Genomic DNA, 25,532 nt, shown 5'->3' with positions numbered 1-25,532 from the left:
CCTGAATGTCAACAGAGAAGCAAAGTTCTCAAATCATGAGTAGAAAATAGACAATGGGAAATAACTCTGTCGGGTTTGTATGAGTTATGAAACGAGACAAACTTTCCCACGTGACATTATAAGGCAGTCACTCGCGACGGGTGTGTCTGAAACACCAGGAGAAGGAGCAAGTGTGGAATTTTTGCCCAAATCATAGTAATAACAAGATTATTTCACAACCCATAGCAACCCGACAGAGTTATTTCCGGAGTTCGTCTATTACTCGTATATTCACCGCCAGGCTGTCTGTGTATGTGTCGGTATCGTATACAATTAAGGACCCAATATGTAGTTTAACTTTGTGAAAACCGTGCTGTTTTTCTGTTGCAGATGATGGTGATGCTTGAAGAACAAGTGATAGTCCTGTGGCTGTGTACAGCCGGGCTGGCGCTAGGAATACTCTCACAGCAACTCTCACAGCAAAGTCAGTATCTCATGGTTATGCACTGTTTGTCTCTGTCTGTCTGTCTGTCTGTCTGTCTGTCTGTCTGTCTGTCTGTCCATCCATGTATCTGTCTCTCCATCTGCGTTTATGTCTGTCCGTCTTAAAGGTACTTGCTGTCTGTCAGTAAAAAGTATGTACCTCCCTCTCTCTGCTTTATCTGTCTGTCTGTCTGTCTATCTGTCTGTCTGTCTGTCTGTCCGTCCGTCCGTCTGTCCGTCCGTCTGCCCGTCTGTTCCCCCATCTCTCTCTGTCTCTGTCTCTCTCTCTCTCTCTGTCTCTGTCTGTCTCTCTCTCTCTCTCTTTCTCTCTCTCTCTCTCTCTCTCTCTCTCTCTCTCTCTCTCTCTCTCTCTCTCTCTCTCGCTCCTTCTCTCTCTGACTGTATGCCTTTCTGGGATCTCGGCTGGATGCTTGCATGCTCTTCTAAATAGTTTGCTATGTGAGTGCCTGTATTTATCTGTATGGCTGCCTATCTGTCTTTATGTATGAGTGTTTATTCTAAATGTCAACATGTCTGTCTTCTGTTTGGGCAAGTGTGTCTGCCTATTTCTATCATGGTTGCCTATCTATCTGCCTATCTGTCTTTATGTTTGAGTGTATATTCTCAATGTCAACATGTCTGTCTTCTGTTTAGGCCAGTGTGTCTGCCTATTACTACCATGGCTATCTGCCTATCTGTCTTTATGTATGAGTGTATATTCTCAATGTCAACATGTCTGTCTTCTGTTTAGGCCAGTGTGTCGGCCTATTTCTATCAGCAATAAGACGTGTATGTTTGTCAGTGGGTATGCCTCTGTCATGACACCGACTATGGTTTGCTGGTACTCCAATGTGGAACCAGGGACAGCAAGACTTTTCAAGTACAGTCTTCCCCCTTACATTTCTCGAAAAAAAACATCCATGATATTATGTATAACTTTGAATGATTGTAGCTTAAAACAATTTATCAGCATTTAAAGATGAATTGATGTAGAATGAAGCGAGTCGCTCTGCCGCGTCCACCGCAGTGCACGTGCTTTGGTGCTGTCCCAAGAAGTGAAGGACATAAATAGTTATTTGTCAGACCATTTAGTCCTAGACTTACTGAAATCAGTGCAACGCGGGTGTTGTGGTCTTCCTTGCATACATTTACTCAAATCAACAGATTTTTTTAAAAGATTTTGTTTGTTGTTAGCTCAGGTTAATGATTTCAAAATGTCGAGAGTCTATTCTTGGTCAAGCAAGTACGTGTTTTTTTCTTTTCTTGGTTTCTCTGTTTTTGGGTGGGAAATTGCAAAATTACGTTTTGCGTTTTCAATTGATATACTCAATTTTTATGTAAAAGAGTGTATTTATGAGAAACAATGCCTGTAATCAATTTTCTTTAATGGATAAAAAAAGAAAAAAGAATGCTTGTTCATGTTTACCACTAAGACTTTGCTAGTCGTAAAGTAAATAGAGTTAAGTTCACCGCAGAAGATCCATTCGGTCAAATGACACCAGCAGTAGCACGAGCTCTGAACGAAATCTCAGCAGCCGAGTTGATGACCTCAGCAGTTCATCCCACCTTCCACCGATGCTATTCTGCGTTGACGACCTCGTGACTTTTATTATGGGTCAATGACACGCGAATTGCCGCCACACTTTCCCCAAATGTCACTTCATATGTTGACCGCAGTGTCTACGAACTGAATCAATTTCGCGTGAAGTTTAAAAGTTGTCGACAAGATTAGGAGTCAAAGCCAGGGTGCCAGTCGCTCATTCCAAAGGATTGTTTCTGCCACCGCTGGGTCGACAGAATGGTGGCTAAAGGAAGATTTTATCAAAGTTCAAACGATTCCGAGGACTGTGTTGAAATGTCAATTTGCGTTATTCGTTATTGTTTATCGTCGCTTTGCTCTTTGAGAAAAATAGCGGTCACGGGAAACGCTGTTTATCGCTCCTAACTCATAACGATAGCGAACGCTTTCACCCCCCTTCACCCCCCCCCTCCCAACCTCCCCGTACACGTACTGGTTCAAGAACGCAAGCAGACAAGTATGCAAGAGCACACACACACACACGCACGCACGCGCGCGCGCTCGCACCTACGCACGCACTCACAAACGCTCGCACGCACACAAACACATTCATACACAAACACACACACACACAAACACACACACACAACACAACACACACACACACACTCACACTCACATGACTGGCACTACTACTTGTTGTGCGTGACACAATTGTTACCCTTCTACCAATTTGCTTCCACTTTTTTGTGGCTCCTGACACACTTAAGCCTTGACTTGTCAAAGTCCACCACTTCATTTTTACACGTAGCATTTTTTGTCCGGCACGTGCTTCTTGTATGATTACAAAAATCCATGTATATTGACATTAAATGACACGGTCCCACCTCGCTTGGCTCCTGGAACAAAGGGCGATAATTCACTCCACTTATCTGGTTATGATCACATGAACTACGCTGGAAGTGAGAGAGGAAATATGGAGAAGAGAGTGTGTGTGTGTGTGTGTGCGTGTGTGCGTGTGTGCGTGCGTGTGTGTGTATGTGTGCGTGTGTGTGTGTGTGTGTGCCGGTTAATAGGGGACACCGGAAGCGGGCAAGGATGTCAACCGCCCCTTTGTCACCGTCATTATGCTCATCATGAGCGCGTGCCACCAGTGTCATGTGACAGGCAGAATGTCATGACGTCGTTTATTGAGGCCGTGTGGTGTCATCTCTCTGTTTCTATCTCTGTCACTCTGTCTCTCTCTGTCTCTGTCTCTCGGCCTCTCTCTCTCTCTCTCTCTCTCTCTCTCTCGCGCGCGCGCTCTCTCTCTCTCTCTCTCTCTCTCTCTCTCTCTCTCTCTCTCTCTCTCTAATAAACGATAATGAGTTCTGTGGTGCCATTTTTGTAGACTTTGCAAAAGCCTTTGACGTAATTGATCACACATTATTGCTTAGAAAATTCGGTTTGTATGGCGTCGGATCTGATACTATCAATCTTGTTAGTTCATTTCTCTCTGACAGACAACAGACAGTTCTTACTAACGCTAGAGCATCGAACATGCAAGCTGTAGATTACGGTGTACCACAAGGATCGGTATTAGGACCTCTGCTCTTCTCAATATATGTTATATTCAACATTTATGTGAACTTTTTGCAGATGATACCACAATTCACTCCAGTAACAATAATTTAACTCGCTTATCAGAATCCCTACAAGGGAGTCTAAACCAGCTGACAGAATGGACTGACCTAAATCACATGTCTCTTAACCCAAAGAAAACCAAATATATGATAATTACAAGTAGACAAAAACGACAGAATTTTACCTCAACTGGTCCCGATTTAATGATTGACGGCAATATAGTGGAAAAAGTCGACCATCACAAAGTTCTAGGTGTCCACATCGATAACAACCTGTCTTGGTCAACTCACATTGAACAACTTAGTAAATTAGTGTCAAAGAAAGTGTACCTCTTATCTAGAATTAAACACTTCCTTAATTGTCAAGCCAGGAAGTTATTTTTCACTGCTCATATTCAGTCTCTTATTGATTACGCATCCACTCTATGGGACTCAGCGTCCCCCGCGGGTTAGGGGGAGTCCCATATTGGTTGGGACGAGAAAGAATTTACCCGATGCTCCCCAGCATGTCGTAAGAGGCGACTAACGAATTATGTTTCTCCTTTTACTCTTGTTAAGTGTTTCTTGTATATGATATAGTCAATGTTTGTAAAGATTTTAGTCAAGCAGTATGTAAGAAATGTTAAGTCCTTTGTACTGGAAACTTGCGTTCTCCCAGTAAGGTAATATATTGTATTACGTTGCAAGCCCCTGGAGCAAATTTTTGATTAGTGCTTTTGTGAACAAGAAACAATTGACAAGTGGCTCTATCCCATCTCCCCCCTTCCCTCCGTCGCGATATAACCTTGAATGGTTGAAAACGACGTTAAACACCAAATGAAACAAGTCGCGTAAGGCGAAAATACAATATTTAGTCAAGTAGCTGTCGAACTCACAGAATGAAACTGAACGCAATGCAACGCAGCAAGACCGTATACTCGTAGTCCACCGCTCACGGCATAGGCAGTGAAATTGACAAGAAGAGCGGGGTAGTAGTTGCGCTAAGAAGGATAGCACGCTTTTCTGTACCTCTCTTTGTTTTAACTTTCTGAGCGTGTTTTTAATCCAAACATATCATATCTATATGTTTTTGGAATCAGGAACCGACAAGGAGTAAGATGAAAGTGTTTTTAAATTGATTTGGACACTTTAATTTTGATAATAATTTTTATATATTTAATTTTCAGAGCTTGTTTTTAATCCGAATATAACATATTTATATGTTTTTGGAATCAGCAAATGATGGACAATAAGATAAACGTAAATTTGGATCGTTTTATAAATTTTTAATTTTTTTTACAATTTTCAGATTTTTAATGACCAAAGTCATTAATTAATTTTTAAGCCACCAAGCTGAAATGCAATACCGAAGTCCGGGCTTCGTCGAAGATTACTTGACCAAAATTTGAACCAATTTGGTTGAAAAATGAGGGCGTGACAGTGCCGCCTCAACTTTCACGAAAAGCCGGATATGACGTCATCAAAGACATTTATCAAAAAAAATGAAAAAAACGTTCGGGGATTTCATACCCAGGAACTCTCATGTCAAATTTCATAAAGATCGGTCCAGTAGTTTAGTCTGAATCGCTCTACACACACACACACACACACACACACACGCACAGACAGACAGACACACATACACCACGACCCTCGTTTCGATTCCCCCTCGATGTTAAAATATTTAGTCAAAACTTGACTAAATATAAAAAGAAAGTATGGGACTCAGCAAGTGATAATTCCCTAAAGCTACTCAGCAGATTACACAAAAGAGCGCTAAAAGTAGTATTACTCAAACAGATTACTCTCACCGACTCAGACTACATCAACATATGGGTTCTACCTCTAAAGTCAAGAATGAATTATAACAAAGGAATAATGATGCATAAAATTATGACAGAAAATGCACCCTAAACCATTTGTTCAAAGTTCTCTTTGAAGAATTCGCACCACTTTATAAAACTAAACACTCCTCTTCCTAGGATAGACCTATTTAAATCAAGTCTTGTTTATTCAGGAAGCAGCCTCTGGAACGCTCTTCCGGACGCCCTGCGCCAATCCACCAATACGGATTCTTTTAGAACCAAATATTCTTTCTATTTAATGAACTCTATAAACAAATAAACCGGCACGGTTAGCCTAGTGGTAAGGCTTCCGTCCCGTGATCGGGAGGTCGTGGGTTCGAACCCCGGCCGGGTTATACCTAAGACTTTAAAATTGGCAATCTAGTGGCTGCTCCGCCTGGCGTCTGGCATTATGGGGTTAGTGCTAGGACTGGTTGGTCCGGTGTCAGAATAATGTGACTGGGTGAGACATGAAGCCTGTGCTGCGACTTCTGTCTTGTGTGTGGCGCACGTTAAATGTCAAAGCAGCACCGCCCTGATATGGCCCTTCGTGGTCGGCTGGGCGTTAAGCAAACAAACAAACTAACAAACATTGTCATTGTCTCTCTCTCTCTCTCTCTCTCTCTCTCTCTCTCTCTCTCTCTCTCTCTCTCTCTCTCTCTCTCTCTCTCTCTCTCTCTCTCTCTCTCTCTCTCTCTCTCTCTCTCTCTCTCTCTCTCTCTCTCTCTCTCTGCGTGCCGTTAGACCTCATCATTACAGCCATCAGTTTCCAGATTAAAGGTGTGGTATTGGAATTGTAGACTTCTTTCAAAGGTCGCTAGGGGAGGTTTGAAAAGGCCCTAAAGCTTCCCACAACTCTATTAAAATCTCTCACTAATAAATTATCTTTTCTCCCTCATTGAACAAGAAAAAAATCACACACACACACACACACACACACACACACACACACACACACACACACACACACATGCACACACACACACACACACACACACACACACACACACACACACACACACACACACACACTCCTGACTGCTCAAAGTTTACAAAGATAATGACTGCTCCCTCCTGGATTACCCACAGTCCTTGTTGTCCCGGTACACTGGCTGGCCTCGTGTGGTCTTTGGGTGCATTCTGATTTTACGACCATCATTAAAGCGGACGTCAAAAACGCAGCAATGGGAAGCGGAGAATTTCCTTGACTGTGATTGCGGCAATCTCATGCACGGCTTGCAAGCCCACATACACACACGGGTCCCATGCCCCACTCGGCAAACAGTAAACAACGATATTCCAACGAATATGACACGCTATATGTCTCATGCAGCCACACTTCTTACTTGCACATTCATCACACAGCCGAGACATTACGAGATCTTCATTACTGCAGAGGGAGGCGAGCAAACCTGCGATGTTACACGCCTTGCCATTGGCTGTGATATATGACTGTCCGATATGACGAACATCACCATTTGCTGCGATGAAGGAGATGTTAACTGCGTGTTTTGGGGGCGATGAATTATGTGCTTATTTTATTTTATGTAATCCTTGGTATCGTAATGGGGCAGTGGTTTTAAAAGTGATGTTTTGGGGTTTTCCTTGCTCAAGCGGGAAAAGGCACACCACAAGTTACAACTCCACAGAATCAATTAATCGTGTTGATCAATACTTGAACAAGACGATAAACTTTTGTTTTAAAGTTTTAAAGTAAACTTTGAAAACTTGAAAAACGTTGGCAGTCTCTTTGTTTTTGGGCTTGAACAAGACGGTTATCTCGGGTTGAAGATCGTTTTGAACTGTTGAAAAGCTCAAATGAGATTAGATTTAACAATATGAGCTTATTCTAAGATGCTGACTGGTAGAAAATGATGAGAGACTTGTCGAGGAATCCATACCCGTACCTTTAGAGAGAGAGGGGGGGAGAGAGAGAGAGAGGAGAGAGGGAGATAGAGAGAGAGAGGGGGAGAGAGAGAGGGAGGTAGAGAGAGAGGGGAAGAGAGAGGGAGAGAGAGAGGGAGGGAGATAGGGAGGGAGAGAGAGAGGGAGAGAGAGGGGGAGGGAGAGAGAGAGAGAGAGAGAGAGAGAGTGGAGAGGAGAGAGAGAGAGAGGGAGGGAAAGTGAGAGAGAGAAAGAGACAGACAGACAGACAGACAGACAGACAGAAACAGAGAGCGCGTCTTAGTTTGCTTGTAACTTCACGCAAGAAGACAGAAAGGAATAATCCCAGCTATGTTCAAAGCCAGATTTCTGAATGATCCTTATCGACATTTTATCACTGATGACCCGTTTTTTTCCGTTTCCTGCCATCCTTGGGCTGTTCCTGTAGCTGATTCCTGTTACTTACTGTTGCGCTTCTCTCCTGCTGTTAGTAATTGCTCGCGCTGCTCGGCTGTTGTCTTTGATGATGATGACAGCATGGTTAGGGGGAAGAATTTACCCGATGCTCCCCAGCATGTCGTAAGAGGCGACTAACGGATTCTGTTTCTCCTTTTACCTTTAGTGTTTCGTGTATAGAATATAGTCAATGTTTGTAAAGATTTTAGTCAAGCAGTATGTAAGAAATGTTAAGTCCTTTGTACTGGAAACTTGCATTCTCCCAGTAAGTTCATATATTGTACTACGTTGCAAGCCCCTGGAGCACTTGTTTGATTAGTGCTTTTGTGAACAAGAAACAATTAACAAGTGGCTCTATCCCATCCCCCCTTTCCCCGTCGCGATATAACCTTGAACGGTTGAAAACGACGTTAAACACCAAATAAAGAAAGAAAGAAAGAAAGAAAGATTTCCCAGTAGTTTTAATGCAAAAACTTCGGATTCAAATTAAGTTTCATTTATTTATTTCCGTTTCCTATTTGAAAAAGCACACACACACACAAATCAAAAACAAAAACAAAACAAAAACAGACAAATGATGAAAAGCAACAACTAAGTAACAAAATGAGAATGTAATGGAAGAAGAAAGACGAGATGGGGTGGAAGTGAGAGAGTGTGCGAGAAGAACGTGACGCTTCCTTGATTCCGAATGATTTGAAGACGGTGCCATTCAATGCAGGGGCGGACGAGGGGGGGGGGGCACAGGGGGCACGTGCCCACCCCCCCCCCCCCCCCGAAAAAAAAAAGAGAAAAAAAAAGAAGAAGAAAAAAAAAAGATTTTTCTATGCTGATTCTATGACCATTTCTAAGTTCAAATGGCACCAGATGGCACCATTTTGCTTCTTTGGGCAAAAAAAAATTTCGGGGGGGCATGCCCCCGGACCCCCCTAGCAAATTCGGGCGCTTTGCGCCCATCACATTCACTTTCGATTCAAAGTGCCCCCCCCCCCCTTACAAAGCAACTGATCCGCCCCTGCAATGTACTATGTATATCTTTCTTGTTACACATTGCTTTAAGACTGTGTGTGTGTGTGTGTGTGTGTGTGTGTGTGTGTGTGTGTGTGTGTGTGTGTCTGTGTGTGTGTCTGTGTTTGGGTTGGAGATACCTACCTGTCTGTGTGTGTGTGTGTGTGTGCGTGTGTGCGTGCGTGCGTGTGTGTCTGTGTGTCTGTGTTTGGGTTGGAGATACCTACCTGTCTGTCTGTGTGTGGGGGGGGGGTGCGTGCGTGCGTGCGTGCGTGCGTGTCCGTGTGTCCGTTTCTGTGCCTGTGTGATATCTGTGTGGGTGTTTGGGGTGGAGATACCAACTATTATCTCTCTCTGATTGAAATTGTATGGATAGGAGTCGAGGATATAAGCACTATTTTCAGAAATCACACCGGCAGCGTGGCGCCGTCTCGCTCTAGTAATGGCCGTCAGCTTTGACTGGCCCATCATCTCAAAAGAAAATTCACTCACACATACAGCCCGTCAGATGATTGCTGGCGACTGATTCCATCGGAGGAACGTCTGGTGTGTTTAGAGGAGGGACCGGGCGGGTCATGACCCCTAGAACCCGATCAGACCGGATCGATCAATTCTCTATCTCGGCCACTTGTCTCGGCCAGCCCGGTATCCCTCGAGGCCACGCGGCCCCCACAGTTCATTTGCAAGTCGTCCTCTCCGCTTCCTGTCACGTGACCCTGGGCCTCGCTCTCGCATTCGTTTGGGAGTCCAGTCCGTGGTGTTCAAAGCCTGTGAGCCTTACAGGATAGCCCTCTTCTTCTGTATCGGGGATCTGGGCTGAGAAGCTGTCATTGGAGTTGTAGTGTTCCATACGAGCCTTCCAAGATAACCCCCTTCTACTGTATCGGTGGACTGGGCTGATATACTGTGATTAGGTTTGTGTTGTTCCCAGCCTATGAGCCTTACAAGATAGCCCCCCCCCCCAAGATAGCCCCCTTCTACTGTATCGGTGGGCTGGGCTGATATACGATGATTTGGTTCGTGGTGTTCTAAGCCTGTGAGCCTTACAAGATAGCCCCCTTCTACTACTGTATCGGTGGGCTAGGCTGAGAGAGTGTGATTGAGTTCGTGGTGCTCCCAGTCTCTGCATGAGCCTTACAAGATAGCCCCCTTCTACTATATCGGTGGGCTAGGCTGAGAGAGTATGATTGGGTTCGTGGTGCTCCCAGTCTCTGAGCCTTACAAGATAGTCTCCTTCTACTGTATCGGTTGGCTAGGCTGAGAGAGTGTGATAGGGTTCGTGGTGCTCCCAGTCTCTGAGCCGTACAAGATAGTCTCCTTCTACTGTATCGGTGGGCTAGGCTGAGAGAGTGTGATTGGGTTCGTGGTGCTCCCAGTCTCTGAGCCTTACAAGATAGTCTCCTTCTACTGTATCGGTGGGCTAGGCTGAAGAGAGTGTGATTGGGTTCGGGGTGTTCCGAGCCTGCAAGCCTTTCAATATTGTCTCCTTCTAATGTATCGGTGGGCTGGGCTGAGAAATTGTGATTGGGTTCGGGGTGTTCCGAGCCTGCAAGCCTTTCAAGATTGTCTCCTAATACTGTGTCGGTGGGCTAGGCTAAGAAAGTGTGATTGAGTTCGTGGTGCTCCCAGTCTCTGAGCCCATAGTCTCCTTCTACTGTATAGGTGGACTGTGGTGATCAAGTGTGATTGGGTTCGTGGTGGTCCCAGCCTCTGAGCCTAAAGGCCTTCCTCAATTGAGTCCGAAGTTGACTTCGTGAAGACTTCACGAAGTCATTTTACCGAAAATTGTGTGTCAAAGCTTTGTGCAACGAGCTTCGAGAAGTGGACTTCGCGTAGTCGATTTCGCGCAATGAATGACAGGCTTTACAAGATAGCCCCGTTCTACTGTATTGGTGTGCTGAGCTGAGAAAGTGTGATTGGGTTCGTGGAGGAGTGTTGACACTAGAGTCTGACCCGGGGCTGTACTGTCCCAGTAGTAGTTGCTGCTCATTCCACGGTACAAGGTTTGACCATGGGTCATTCTGCACCTTGGGTTTTACTCTGGGCTCATCGTCTTGCACGGTAGATCGCTTGGAGATTTGAAGTCACACGTTGTCCATTTCGCCGGCTGTTAATGACTTCTGTCAGCATGCCTAAACTGATGTTGAGTTCGGGGTTATTCTCTTTACATATACCAGACTCTAATTCCAGCAGTCTTCCAAATCCAATTGTCCAATATTTAGCTTTCATCCACATACTTCCGGTTTACTTTGAGCTCTGAACGTCTTCCACGGCACATAGTGCTGGGGACTAAAAGGTCACTCGCTTGCATGCAGTGGTCTGTGAAATGGAGTCTGTCAGTGAGGCTCACATGATGCTGAATTCGGGCTTATTCTCGTTGTATAGCGCATGGTACACATGAGGTGAACCATCGACGTGTATTGATGTGCTGACTGACTTGGTAATTTGATTCCAATGCTGCAAGCTTCTTGGAATAGAGGAAGACCAAGGCGTGTGTTCTCTTCGTTCTAGTGTGTGTGTGTGTGTATGTGTGTGTGTGTGTGTGTGTGTGTGTGTATGTGTGTTAGTGCGTGTGTGTGTATGTGTGTGTGTGTGAGTGTGTGTGTGAGTGTTAGTGTGTGTGTGTGTGAGAGAGAGAGAGAGTGTGTGTGTGTGTGTGTGTGTGTGTGTGTGTGTGTGTGTATGTGTGTGTGTGTGTGTGTGTGTGTGTGTGTGTGTGTGTGTGTGTGTGTGTGTGTGTGAATGTTTGTGGTAATGTGTGTTCGTGTGTGTTTGTGCGTGCGTGCGTGCGTTCGTGCGAGTCTGTCCTTTTATCTGTCTGTTCGTCTGTTTGTCTGATTAAGATTTCTATGCTGCGTGTAGGCAGTGTCCCGCCGTTCGTAGTGTTTAATCTTGGGTCAATTACACGGCCACCTTTACTTCCTCCACAACGACCCGTTACACCGACATCACACGGGGCGGCGCGAGACTTGCACCATTCCAGGCAGGCTGCAGACGGAAATGGTTTTGTTGTCACGCGGAAATTGGCGCGGAATGGATCCTCGGCTGTGCACGTTGCGCTCACGTCACTGTTTTTAAACACGCTAAGCTGTTGGGATTGGAAACTGGACCGCGGTTCGGAGAACGCAAATAACGTTGAGGGAATCGCTTTCACGCGCTCGCCAAAAATAATGTCAATGTTTCTGCTAGCAAATCGTTATTGTCGATTTCATCAAGGCAATTTTCGTGGGCGTGAGGATTTGTTTTTACGTGTGTCGAAGAAAATGCATGGTTCTCTTAAACACGCGTGTGGTTTCAAACCACAACGTTGTTCTTGTTTGCTGCGCAGGGCACAGTGCCCCATTATTATCCTCAGCAAAACATTGAAAACCCTTTCAGCTATTTAAATAAACACAGGTTTAGTATTGCTGTTTGGTTTGTGCTTCGGGCATTGTTGTGCTTTGTTCCGTTACGATTTCTTCTTCTTCCTCTTCTCTTGACAATCCACAGACAGGGAATGAACGGATGTCGTTTGTGCCACAGGAATAATGTTCAGCTTAACACTTGTCGTACGATGATTATCAGAATGGTAGTAGTTGTCATGGAAACATTTAATTTTAGAATAAAGAGAACATTCCGGCTTTGATCGAAAGCAAGTGGACTACTTCCTTGTATTTCAGTCTTTAGCTTATCTTCACTGATCCGCAACAAGTGTGTGTGTGTGTGTGTGTGTGTGTGTGTGTGTGTGTGTGTGTGTGTGTGTGTGTGTGTGTGTGTGTGTGTGTGTGTGTGTGTGTGTGTGTGTGTGAGAGGAGGGAGGGCGAACGAAGTCGCTTTATTTTAACACAAAACGATTCAATTATGATAAAGACTATTAAACAGACAGTTTGAGCAAACATTGAAAGCACAAGCGTCAGAATGCGTTCTGGCGTTTTTTCTCTCCTGGCGAAAACCAGATGTGGGCAACGCTGTACGTTGCTTGTCAGCGCTCGTGGCGTTGTCTTCTCTGTTTTGCACATAATTTGCGTTTTGCTTTGAAGGACCGTTGCTGCTGATCAAACTAACTACTCGCGGCCATCATAAAACCTATTCCACATCCCCTCAAACTCCCCTCCTGCTACTTTTCGCCAAAGGGTTTTCAGGCTCGTATTGCACAGAAGTACGTTAGCAGGAATCATACACTGAACACAAGAAGTTAAGGATATTTTTTTCAGTGGTATAGCCAAAATGTTAAACAGCGGTGTTGTGGTCAGGAACATAGGTGTATTTGAAGATCTGCTATTCTTCTGCCCCAAAGAGGGTTTATTAGTTTTGAGCACTATTTTCGATATGACTTCACAGATCCTTGACGACACCCACCCTCGAAAACGGCGTTGTTTTTGTTACAGCATGTCTCACCTTGAATCGTCAAAACGGCGACTAAAACTGTATGAAAGCAGAGTCTGGAAACTGTATCTGTGGATATACAACGTCAAGTATATTAACAAAACAAAGGATTAGAACGTTCCATTCTCAAAGTCCAATAAGATCCTGAAGTGCCTTCCCTTGATTGGGAGTTTGAACAGTGGGCTAAAAAAGAGCATTCAAGAAAATAATGTTGTCATCGTATGTGTGTGTGTGTGTGTGTGTGTGTGTGTGTGTGTGTGTGTGTGTGTGTGTGTGTGTGATCGTTCGTGTGTGTGTTCGTTCGTGCATGCGTGCGTGCGTGTGTGTGTGTGTGTGTGTATGTGTGTGTGTGTGTGTGTGTGTGTGTGTGTGTATGTGTATGTGTTGTTGTTGTTGTTGTTGTTGTTGTTGTTGTTGTTCTTCTTCTTCTTCTTCTTCTTCTTCTTCTTCTTCTTCTTCTTCTTCTTCTTCTTCTTCTTCTTCGTCTTCGTCTTCGTCTTCGTCTTCTTCTTCTTCGTCGTCTTCTTCTTCTTCTTCTTCGTCTTCGTCTTCGTCTTCGTCTTCGTCTTCGTCTTCGTCTTCGTCTTCTTCTTCTTCTTCTTCTTCTTCTTCTTCTTCTTCTTCTTCTTCTTCTTCGTCTTCTCTTCTTCTTCTTGCTATCCTGGTTTTTGACTTCGTGTTTACTAATAGCAGTTATTAAAGGCTTAAACGCTTTCCCGATTCCTTTAGTATTGATTTGTCATCACGTTTGACATTTCTCAGTAATAAGAGCACAGGACTTACCAATGTGGAACGGGAAAAGTAGGCTACACTCTTGCGACCTTCTTTTTCCCATTTTGTTCCGCCGGTGTCTGACGATTGTTATGCTCTCTCTCTCTCTCTCTCTCTCTCTCTCTCTCTCTCTCTCTCTCTCTCTCTCTCTCTCTCTCTCTCGCTCTCTCTCTCTCTCTCTCTTTCTCGCTCTCTCTCTCTCTCTATCTCTCTCTCTCTCTCTCTCTCTCTCTCTCTCTCTCTCTCTCTCTCTCTCTCTCTCTCTCTGGCTTCTACGATATGAACCCAGGCATTATGGGAGAACATGTGTGGGCAATCTGTTGATCATTAGCAATGGAATCTCGGGACCATTACTTGGCAGCAATCAAAGCATTAGCATGCGAAGCGGACAGTAATTGTGTTTTATGCGATCATCGCCCCTCTTCATACAACCAAGGATCCTTCATTGCAGCGCCAAGACCAAAGATGCAAACGAGACGTTCACCGGGACATCCCACCCGCCCCTTCCTTGGCTAAGACGCTGGCTATGAAAGTGTGTTGAAATAAACACACACACAGCGACAACAATCAGCATAACGAAGCCACGAGAGCGCCATTACGGGGAGGGGCGGTATGATGATGTAGTGGCAGGTCTGGCAGGCTAATGGACGACAGACGAGCTGGTCGACATTCTACAACCACCGTTTCGTCAACACGGGAAGCAGCCATCGGAAAGGTTTTGGGTAATTCGACAGTATCGACTGGCCGAAATGCGGGCGAATGTAGACAGCCAATCAGAATGGAGAATTTAGCGTTCAATGAACAAGCGGAGGAAGGAAGTGAGCCGTTATCCCATTAAGTGGCTTCCGTTGGGAAGGGGATCTGTGTTGTGACGATGACGTGTTTTGTGGCTTTTTGTGGGTCTCGGCGCCGAAACACGCCTCATTGTGACGTCACGGACTGACGTTATGCTGCGCTGTTTGTTTGTCTAGCTGAACGTTATGTTTTCATGCAGTCTTGTTTTGCTTTCCTTCCTCTCTTTGGTGAACTGCTGAGTCAGTGTATTTATTGCGGCTGCACTGGATATGTCCCGCCCTGATATGGCCCTTCGTGGCAAGCTGTTATCCATGTGTGTGCCATCGCGCGCCAAGCTTACCAACCGCTCACTAGACCCAACCTTGTGTGAAGGTTGACAGATTTTCAATTACATTGTTGCCATTGCAATCACATTGCTGTTGAGAAATTGGAATGAAAAAGAAATGATCCAGCTCAAATTTCTCCAAGACAATGATTTTGACAGTAGTTTAATCACATTGGTTTATATAACAGATTACACACGTGTTGATATCGTTGTGTCGAAATGAAATCGTCTAAAACATTGAACCCCCCCCCCCCCCTGCCCGCCAGGCACCTCAGTTTGTGTTGCTCCCTTTTAATCTCAGCTAGAGTGTCTTGTGAAATATTTTAAGGTGATCAAATGATTTAGTTTTGCCCAAACAGGCAGTTCTTTGAAAACATCCTGGCAGGTATTAACCTCTTCCCCAACAGTCGAACCACAGGATTTTATGAACACCCTCACTCGAGAATCGTCCCGCGACTGAAGCCGAAGGAGGACGTGCTGCACATGTCGGCGGTCAAGCAAGACGAAAATGAAGCAGACGACAGTCGAATAGATGTCATTCAAACATTCAAGCAGACGACATTCAAACATTCAAGCAGACGACATTCAAACAAAGATTCAAACAGACGACTTTCAAACAGACGACATTCAAACATTCAAGCAGACGACATTCAAACAGACGACATTCAAACATTCAAGCAGACGACATTCAAACAGACGACATTCAAACATTCAAGCAGACGACATTCAAACAGACGACATTCAAACATTAAAGCAACGACATTCATACAGACGACATTCAAACATTCAAGCAGACGACATTCAAACAGACGACATTTAAACATTAAAGCAGACGACATTCAAACATTCAAACAGACGACATTCAAACAGACGACATTCATACAGACGACATTCAAACAGACGACATTCATACAGACGACATTCAAACATTCAAGCAGACGACATTCAAACAGACGACATTTAAACATTAAAGCAGACGACATTCAAACATTCAAGCAGACGACATTCAAACAGACGACATTCAAACATTCAAGCAGACGACATTCAAACATTCAAACAGACAATATTTCAACAGACGACATTCATAAACAGACGACATTCAAACAGACGACATTCAAACAGACGACATTCAAACATTCAAGAATACGACAATAAAGACGACGACGGTCAAACAGACGACATTTAACCATTCAAGCAGACGACAGTCAAACAGACGACATTTAACCATTCAAGCAGACGACAGTTCAAGAGACAACATTCGAACAGACGACATTCGAACATTCAAACAAACGACGGTCAAGCAGACGACGTTATAAGCAGAGGACTAGCAAGCAGCGCGCGTACTGATGTCGTGTGTGTGTATCCATTTCATTAATGAGCCGCGTGAGAGAGCCAGAGGAAAGGGAGGTAAGCAGTGTCTGGCGGGATTACCGGCCCTTGGAGACTGTCATGGCGGCCATCAATTATTCCGTGATGACAGTTCCGCCTGCAAACAGCGCCACACACTATCAATTATTCCGTGATGAGCGGTGTGTACACATTGCGAATATCAGAGTGCGGGCGCCGTCGCGTGTCTCTTCACTGCTCACCTCATTGACATTGGTTTGGGGGGGTCGCCGGGGTCAGGGTCGGGGGTGGCAGGGGTAGGGGGTTGCGATTAGTTGGGGTGCTTCATCATCATCATCATCATATCATGGGAGGGATTACGTAAAGAGAGCAGAAGGATCTATATATGTCCACATAATTTATACAAACGAAATATTTCTTTAATGAAAATGAGTCCGGCTGGAATGCAAAAGCCTCCTTCAGACACCAGTGGAAAATACTACTGTCCATGGATCCGCTCTGAATAACTAATAATGTATTGATTGAACACGGGATTTCCCTTTTTTTGAGCCATGTGAAGTCAGAGGCCGACGCAAGTTCTTATTTAGGCGGCCAGCCGAGACTACAAAATAGTGCATGTTTGTGTGCGTTCAATCATAAAAACTAAATGGAATTCTAACCATAATCGATCGATACATAAATGTTATTTGTATTTTTGACCAAAATATATCCTTTTACACAGATCTCGACAGTCACCGTTCACCTCGATCGCTAGCGCGGTCTCGGAGAAACACCGACTGTCTCGATCTGTGTAAAAGGATATATTTTGGTCAAAAATTTAAATAACAATATGATGATTTGACCGCCTAAACCCCAAAAGGCTGTTGAGTCTAAACGAAGCACTTCTACGGGAGTTTAATACGATTCAGGGTATGAAAGTAATTTTGTGTTTGTTTCAATGTTTGGTTGGTATTTCATCCCTTGAATCCTGCTTCAACAAGAAGACATTTCTTAATTCTGAACATATCCATGAGTTAACTTGACTGTCTTTTTGAAGATGGTTACTTACATTGATTTACATCCGTGAAATAGCTGTCACCTCATAAACCTAGAACAAACAAAAATTCGCGAAGAGACTTTTACTCCGTTGACGTTCTGCCAAAGCTGTGCCAATGTAGGAGATTCTTTCCAAATAAGGTAAGCATGGATGGGATTCTTCCGGTATATGCCGGAAATCCGGATTCGATTATGGCCTTTTTTGTTCTCTCTCTCTTTTTGTTGGTTTTTGGTTTTTGGTTCGGTTGAGTTTCAGGATTCATGACATTGTTCAGTCCCACCCATGGGTACGTATCAGCCGTACCTTGAACTATGATGGAGAGATGAGGTATCAAGTCAAGTCAAGTCAATATTTATTTCAAAAAAACCCTATCAGGTGTGTGTGTGAAAATGCTTTGTAATGGTGGTGTCCATTATCAAGCTCTTTGCTGACTGCTGTAACTAATGTCTCGCGAATTCCTCTTGTTTGCATAAACAAATCCCCTTATCTCCCTGGGGTAGACGCGCGTGTTGACCGCGTGCAGTAATTGATGGTCGTGTAATTGAACAGGAGAGGAAGGGAAAGCACGGGCCTAGCTTTACCCGGCTCGTTTGTATACATTTGCATACTGGTGGAACTGTCGTGGTGATGATAGTAGTGTGGAAACTGTGCAAACTACGGGTATGATTTTCTTTGTCTGTCCTTTGTTTTGGAGAGGGGAGGGGGGCAGGAACAAAATATGTGGACAATTAGATGGAAGGAGGGGAGAGGGGGGTAAAGGCTTCTGTTTTGAGTAATATATATCTTTATTTTCAACACTGCACAGATGAATATTACACAAGGATTGTCAAACACTGCTCAGAAACGTTTTTATTTTATTTTTTGGTTCTGTTTATAACTGACGTATGTTGTTGCAACTCTTTAGACTAAAACGGATAGGTCATAAACATTATGCACACAAGTTTGGAAAGTGGAAGAAACAACAGTGCCTTCATCCTAGCAACAATGGCTTGAAAATCCAATACACTGCAAACTGTTGAGTTCCCACGCAAAACATGTGGTCTTCTCAGCCAGATAATGTTAAAGTTACGCCGAGTTGAAACGCTTGTGCCGGTTGGCGTACAGTGTATTATTGAAGTCAGGGACATTATCTGTTTTATCTGCAAACGTTTGGGTCACCTCCACAAGGCATGTTAGCTCCAAACGCGACTGACACAAGACAGCTGGAGACTTGTACGAAGTGGACTGTTTCATCTGGTCCTTCTTAACTTTAGTTGTACAAGGTCTATTTCCAAGGCAGAACTGTACGTAAAACAAACTGACGGAAGAATTAAGATCGGGTGAATAGTGGACGTCTTCAGGAGCCTCAATCTCATCTTTGATAGTGCGAACCTTTTACTAAAATATGTGTATTATAGTATTCTGCGAGATAGGTTATTACCAAGGTCCTGTTGCTTTCACGGATTGGAGTTGATTGAAACAAATATATATTTTATTATTCTGACAGTACGATTTTCTTGAAGTTTGACATAAAAAACGAAGCAACAACAATTTGCCAGATCCTGTATACGTTTTTCCGGTAGTGTTGGTAAGGTAAGTGAGATGAGAACTGTATTTACTGGGTTTCTCTAGATGTCAAGTTCTCGTTAGCTTTCCGCATGCAGAAATCCTGCATGTTACTGTAACCAATCTCTGCCTTCCTCTTGGTATCTTTTGTCGGCATTCCCTGCTTCCACCTTCCCCGTCTGCCCCCAGGCTTCTCCTTCCGTACTTTCTGTGTATCAATGTGACAGCTCTGCCCCGTTATTCGATTGATATTGATCGAGTCGGGTGCAAATTTAATATCCAGCAGCGCTTTCTGCTTCATCTTCAGCTGGTCCAGCAAAACTAGTATGCTTACTTTGTCTCGTGTCCACGCGCTACTAAAAGCACTGACTTTATTAGAGAGCGTAATGCCATAACTATCGATCCTAGTCTCTATTACCCGCTAAACAATCATTGTTCCAGCGAGACTCTGTCAATTGAGTGGCTAACCATCCTTGAAGGGTCCAAACAGCTCAATCTCGTGATGGTTTCACTCTCTTCGGGAAATGTTCAAATCAACCATTAGCGCTAATGAAATTAAGATTGGCTGTAGCCTTATTTGAGCCAACTGTTGGCTACGAACGTAGCACTGTTTGAACCAGCTTCTGGTCGAGTGGTTCCATTCTTCACGCTCTCTTGGTGCAATGTGTGCACGGTGTTTAAACACAGATGGAGTGATTACATTGAAAGCTGTTGCAAGCTGGCGGGTGAAGCTGACACAAGAGAGAGAGAGAGAGAGAGAGAGAGAGAGAGAGAGAGAGAGAGAATGTGTGTGTGTGTACACGTGTGTGTTTGTGTGTGTGTGTGTGAGAGAGAGCGATTTGGCGTGAGAAAGTAAGGGAGGGAGGGATAAACAGCCAGACAGACATACAGAGAGAAAGAGACAGAGACAGAGAAAGAGAGACAGCCAGGCAGACATACAGAGAGAAAGAGACAGAGACAGAGAAAGAGAGACAGCCAGACAGACATACAGAGAGAAAGAGACAGAGACAGAGAAAGAGAGACAGCCAGACAGACATACAGAGAGAAAGAGACAGAGACAGCCAGACAGACATACAGAGAGACAGAGAAAGAGAGACAGCCAGACAGACATACAGAGAGAAAGAGACAGAGACAGAGAAAGAGAGACAGCCAGACAGACATACAGACAGCCAGACAGACATACAGACAGCCAGACAGACATACAGAGAGAAAGAGACAGGGACAGAGAAAGAGAGACAGCCATACATACATCAAAATAGGGGGGAGGGAGGGAGACAGCCAGGCAGACATACAGAGAGAGAGAGAAAGAAAAAGAGAGAGAGAGAGAGGAGGGAGAGAGACAGCCAGGCATACATACAGAGAGAGGGAGAGAGAGAGAGAGACGTTTTCAATCACCGAGGTGATTCCCAGTACGTCTGAGGGCAGAAAAGTACGATAGCGCCGTACCTCGCCATACAGATCACCACCGTAGACATTGATCGTCGGTCGCTCAACCTCGTACATCATCATCATAGCGCTCCTGTCTGTCTCTCGATCTGCCTTCTGTCCGGAGTCGTGAACTCCGGTGGTTGCTACTATTGATATTGTTACAACTGGGGGGTGGGAGGGGTTGCGGAGTATACTGTTCTACAATGGAGATTGAATGAATTGTTGGTATATCGTACTTTGGTTTTACCCCCCCCCCTCCCCGGCTTTCTCCTCCCCTTTCTTCAAGCAGCAACACTCGTTTCAACCTTTCCTTCCAAACGCCCCCTTCTGCCTCGCCAGTATGTTTTAATCTGGAGCCCCTGTCCCAAAACGCCTTATCAGCCACGTAATTTTAAGCGGGCTGTAACAGGCTGCTATCTCTTTCCCCGTTACAGTGGCGCGGGGAAATCTGTAACTCGCTCTACACGCTCCCTAACGGGCCTTGGTGGTTCTCCATCTCTCTCAATGGCGAGGGTGAGGTTGAGGTTGTTGGAAGGCAGCAGCCGGTGAGATGGCGAGGGTAGGAGAATCTTATCGTTTTCAGTGCTGTTGTCTGAGTTTGCGTCAACACCTGTTTGACTGGTGAGCTCAGGGTATTTTGCCTTGACCTCGTGCAGACCCTCCACCACTGAGTTATAAATAGACATCCATCTCTGTGCCTTCCACGCAGATCGGTCACGTGATCTCAGTTGCTGACTTCCTGCCACCCTGCACTATGCCTTTCCCTGTCGGACTCTCTGGAGCAGTGGTTCAAGCTTTGATAATGTCTATGGTATCAGACCCCGGGCCAAACATAGCTCGTAAGCTATTTTTCTGGACTTTTTGTGAGTTGAGAGGGTGTAAACCTCTCAATACTTGCAAAGCTCTTTGAGTCCCAGGATCCTTAACTTTAGTGCTGCTGTCTGAAACTGTATCTCCACAGTGTCGGTGTCTATGTAGGGACAGGTCAGGCCACAGTTACAAGTGACGTCGTGATTTTACTGGGGCCATCTATAGGCCGTAAGACCAGCTCTCTATATCAATTCAATTCAATTCAATTCAATAACACTTTATTGTCTGCAACAAACAGAAATTGTTCTTTTGGCTCGTGATAACATCACATAAAAACATACTATCAGAACATATAGACACATAATAGTACACATCGATGCACACATAACCCAAACCACACATATCCATACTCTGTCTGTCTGTCTGTCTGTCTGTTTCAGTTTGACATTTGTTTAGATTCTCTGTCATGGTTTATTGGGGATATTGAACCTGTGACTCCCGATGGCATCCCAGAGAGTGCAACTTGTCTCCAAATATGGCACCGTGGCAAGCTGCTGTCACTGTTTTGCACATAGGTCACTCGACATGTAGGCGTTCGACAGATGGACTCGCTGTAACCCTTGGTGGACTCTTTTTTTTTATGTCGGATAATGTCACTGACCGTGAGGTATGGCAACATTCACCCTGCAAAAATCCCCACTCGCCGTTGCCTTGCCATCTCACTGCTTCCCCTGCACTCAAAGTATAGGAGAAAAAGATGACAAAAGATAAGAAACTTCTCATGCTCCACAGCTCCGCAATCTTGCTTTCCTCCCTTACAATTACAGACTAGCAGAAAAATGACAAAAGTGCATCAATACTTCCCAGGCCGTGAACTCAACGCAATAAGTTGAGCCCTTTGGGTTGAAGAGGTCTTTTTGAAATAAACTTTTCCCTGTTGGAAGTTTAAAATATACTTTCTGGTAAGAAGAAGGGTATTAGCAAAGATACTCTAAAGCTAAGCTAACTCACTTGGACCAAATATATTACAGGCTACTTGGACAATGTTTCGACTCAATTGTGGGTGATTCTAAAGCAATTAGATTGTGCCCAGGTGGTAAGGGTTTACAGGAGCTGCATATGTTAAGATATTTGTTTACTGCGATCCGATATAATCAGCCTTTTGGTTGTGTGATAACTAACGTGATGAAAGTGTCTTTCTTGGCAATGACCACGAGTAACATAACGAAACACGTTATGGCTACAGCAAAGTCTTCTCGTAGGTTTGAACTTGAGTTTGAAATATAGACTGACAGCTCTGGTTTGTGTGAACATTTCTTCAATGGAATCATTCCTTATCCTTTCTGAATGCTTTGGCGATCATTGCGACAATCATCGAGACCCCTGGCAATGTTCACACACAGGGAAGATGGGGAAGCATATTGTGTTCTGACACAACGCGCTGTCTGAGATGGGCCTATGTCTGAAATATTCATAAGGCTCTCTTCATCTTTTGCGATGCTTTTATCCATCTCCCCCGTGCGTGCGTGCGTGCGTTCGTGCGTGTGTATGTGTGTTTGTGCGGAGAGAGAGAGAGAGGGGGGGGGGAACAACAAGCGTCTTCACGATGACGGTAGGGCCTAATGGAGATTGAAGTGTTACTCGTCGTGGCCCGAGAGCAGACAAGACAATGGCGGAAGGGAAAAGGGCGAAAGCTTTTTGCTGCTTCACCCTCAATTTTCATCCCTGCCTCGCACAACGCCGTCTGGTGTCAAAATCACGCCCGCGTTACGTAAACACATTAGGCGCGGACTGAAAGCCTTTGCCCCTCCGAGAAAGGTCTCAATATGTCGTAAAACACATTAGACGCAACGGCCGTCAAAACGATTGACATAGTTTTGCTCTGGAGTAACGAAACCTGCAGTCCTCAGCATGAAGATGTTAGGTTACGAAATGATCGGTGCAAGCTGTTATTATTACTCTGGAAAGTCAGCTGCACGCAAGTGGATCAGTGCTTTCACAGGCCAACAGGTCCAAGACAGGTCGCATCGGACTTGTCCCAACTCCTCTGGATGATTGAAATCGACTCGGTGACACCTACTGTGACTCGCATCTTCTTGCAGATATACAAATCTGCATCAGTGTTGACTGCTTCCAATTCACTTTCCTGAAGTTAGTCTGGAACTAGAATTATAAATCATGTTAGTCTAGAAGCATACAGCCTGCGAGTCTAGAATTATAAAAGATGTTAGTCTAGAATTATAAAAGATGTTAGTCTAGAATTATCAAATATGTTAGTCTAGAATTATAAAAGATGTTAGTCTAGAATGATAAAAGATGTTAGTCTAGAATATTAAAAGATGTTAGTCTAGAATTATAAAACACCTAACGATAAACTACTATTGACATAACCGGAAATATACATACCACGGTCATCCAAGGCTGAGTGATTTCACGAAACTTCAGTGACAGCGTGGGGTAGACTCTTCATACAGTGTAGCTTGAATACTTAGTCTTGAGTCGAGCGGTTGAAAATGCCTGAGCCTGAAGGCGAATGTAACTTACACCTCTTGGTCTGCCTTAGAGATGAGGTCAACAGTTAGCCAGATGGCCAGAATAGCGCGCTGCATTTTCCTGCATAGAACTAAGGCGCGTCTGCCGCGACGATGCCTAAGCTAAACATTGGCAGGCACTACTCACAGCCCGACACACAGCACTGTAAACATTCCCCGTCCCTTCACCTCTCTCGCCACCACCCGCCCTACGCTTGGTCTCATGCCTGTACTGCAACGCCAGCGAAGAGAACCGTGTCAAAGATCTTGTAAGCGTAGCCTACAAGATCTTTGACCGTGTGCAGCGTGCTGTAATTTGCGCGTTAATTTCTGTAGTATACCCCGTTTTTAGAGGCCCTCCAGCAAACATACAACGTGAATACGACGTTGTGAAAATGTGAATTGTTGGTGTCTTTAACAACGTTGCGAAATGTGCGTGAAATTTACGTGGATCCAACCAAAAACACAACGTAATTGCAACGTTGCGATATTGTCATTTTTTGGCGTGCTAGCAACGTTGGTACACTACGTGAATTTTACGTGAATAGAACGTTGATTTTGGTGTCTTAACAATGTTGCGAAATTTACGTGAAATTCACGTAGATCTATACAACGTAGAAAAAACACGTAAAAGGCTACGTTGCGTTATTGTGATAAGTTGGTGTGGAACAACATTGGTTCACTCCATCTCGTGAAAAGTTTTCCTCGCCATCTCAGATCCGGTAAGACTTCTTACATGGAGATCATCTCTCCACTTACTCACATACCAAATATGAACAGGTAGGTAGGTACCTGTAAGGCTCAGTGGAGGCTCAAAATGTACCGCAAACAGAGAACTTACTTTTTCTTTCTTTCTAGTACCCCCTGCGGGTTAGGGGGAGTCCCATATTGGTTGGGACGAGAAAGAATTTGCCCGATGCTCCCCAGCATGTCGTAAGAGGCCACTTTCTTTCTTTCTTTCTTTATTTGGTGTTTAACGTCGTTTTCAACCATTCAAGGTTATATCGCGACGGGTAAGAGGCCACTAACGGATTCTGTTTCTCCTTTTACCCCTGTTAAGTGTTTCTTGTATAGAATATAGTCAATTTTTGTACAGATTTTAGTCAAGCAGTATGTAAGAAATGTTAAGTCCTTTGTACTGGAAACTTGCATTCTCCCAGTAAGGTAATATATTGTACTACGTTGCAAGCCCCTGGAGCAAATTTTTGATTAGTGCTTTTGTGAACAAGGAACAATTGACAAGTGGCTCTATCCCATCTCCCCCCTTCCCCCGTCGCAATATAACCTTCGTGGTTGAAAACGACGTTAAAGACCAAATAAAGTAAAGTTTCTTTCTAGTTTTGTCCAGTTTTTTAGCAGTGTATCGGTGTAACAGAGCGCTTGCTTTCCACGCTGTCGTGTTTCAAATGGCATCATTCCACGACAAGACTCGACACGGCACGAAAGTAGCGAGTGATGAGTCGTCTCCCTTGAAATCAGAAGGTTGCGCCACCTGTGCACAACAAAAGGGAGACAAGAAGCTGACAGAGAGTACGAAAGGTCAGAGAGAGAAAGCAGACGGTTCTCGGCTCTCCAGACCAAGGACCCCGCAGCAGAGTGTTGCCTCAGATCAGATCTTACGTTCAGGTGGATAGTGTTCCACTCAGTGTTCAGAAATAGCCATCTCCCGTCCCGCATGGTGACAGGTAGGGAAGATAACCATGCATACTCAGGTAATCAGGTACCAGATGGAGGAAAAGAGGGGAAGGGGGAGGGGGGGAGGTAAGGGTTAGGATATATATTTTTTATTTCAACTGTTGGTCTGATTT

At 44.5% G+C, this 25,532-nt stretch overlaps 1 protein-coding gene across 3 annotated transcripts in view; it reads left to right on the top strand.

Annotated features, from left to right (window-relative positions):
- LOC138961582 (cubilin-like) overlaps positions 1–25,532 on the top strand; it is a 233,462-nt gene that overhangs the window by 124,122 nt on the left and 83,808 nt on the right. For all 3 annotated transcript variants that reach the window (XM_070333242.1, XM_070333244.1, XM_070333243.1), the window contains exon 3: positions 370–463. In XM_070333242.1, coding sequence (XP_070189343.1) covers positions 370–463 — 94 coding nt within the window. The remainder of the gene's footprint in view (positions 1–369; positions 464–25,532) is intronic.

This window comes from Littorina saxatilis, linkage group LG3 (assembly GCF_037325665.1).
Source record: "Littorina saxatilis isolate snail1 linkage group LG3, US_GU_Lsax_2.0, whole genome shotgun sequence".
NCBI lineage: Eukaryota > Metazoa > Mollusca > Gastropoda > Littorinimorpha > Littorinidae > Littorina > Littorina saxatilis.
Note: the sequence above shows the minus strand (reverse complement) of the source record. Positions and strands in the feature narration are given on the sequence as shown.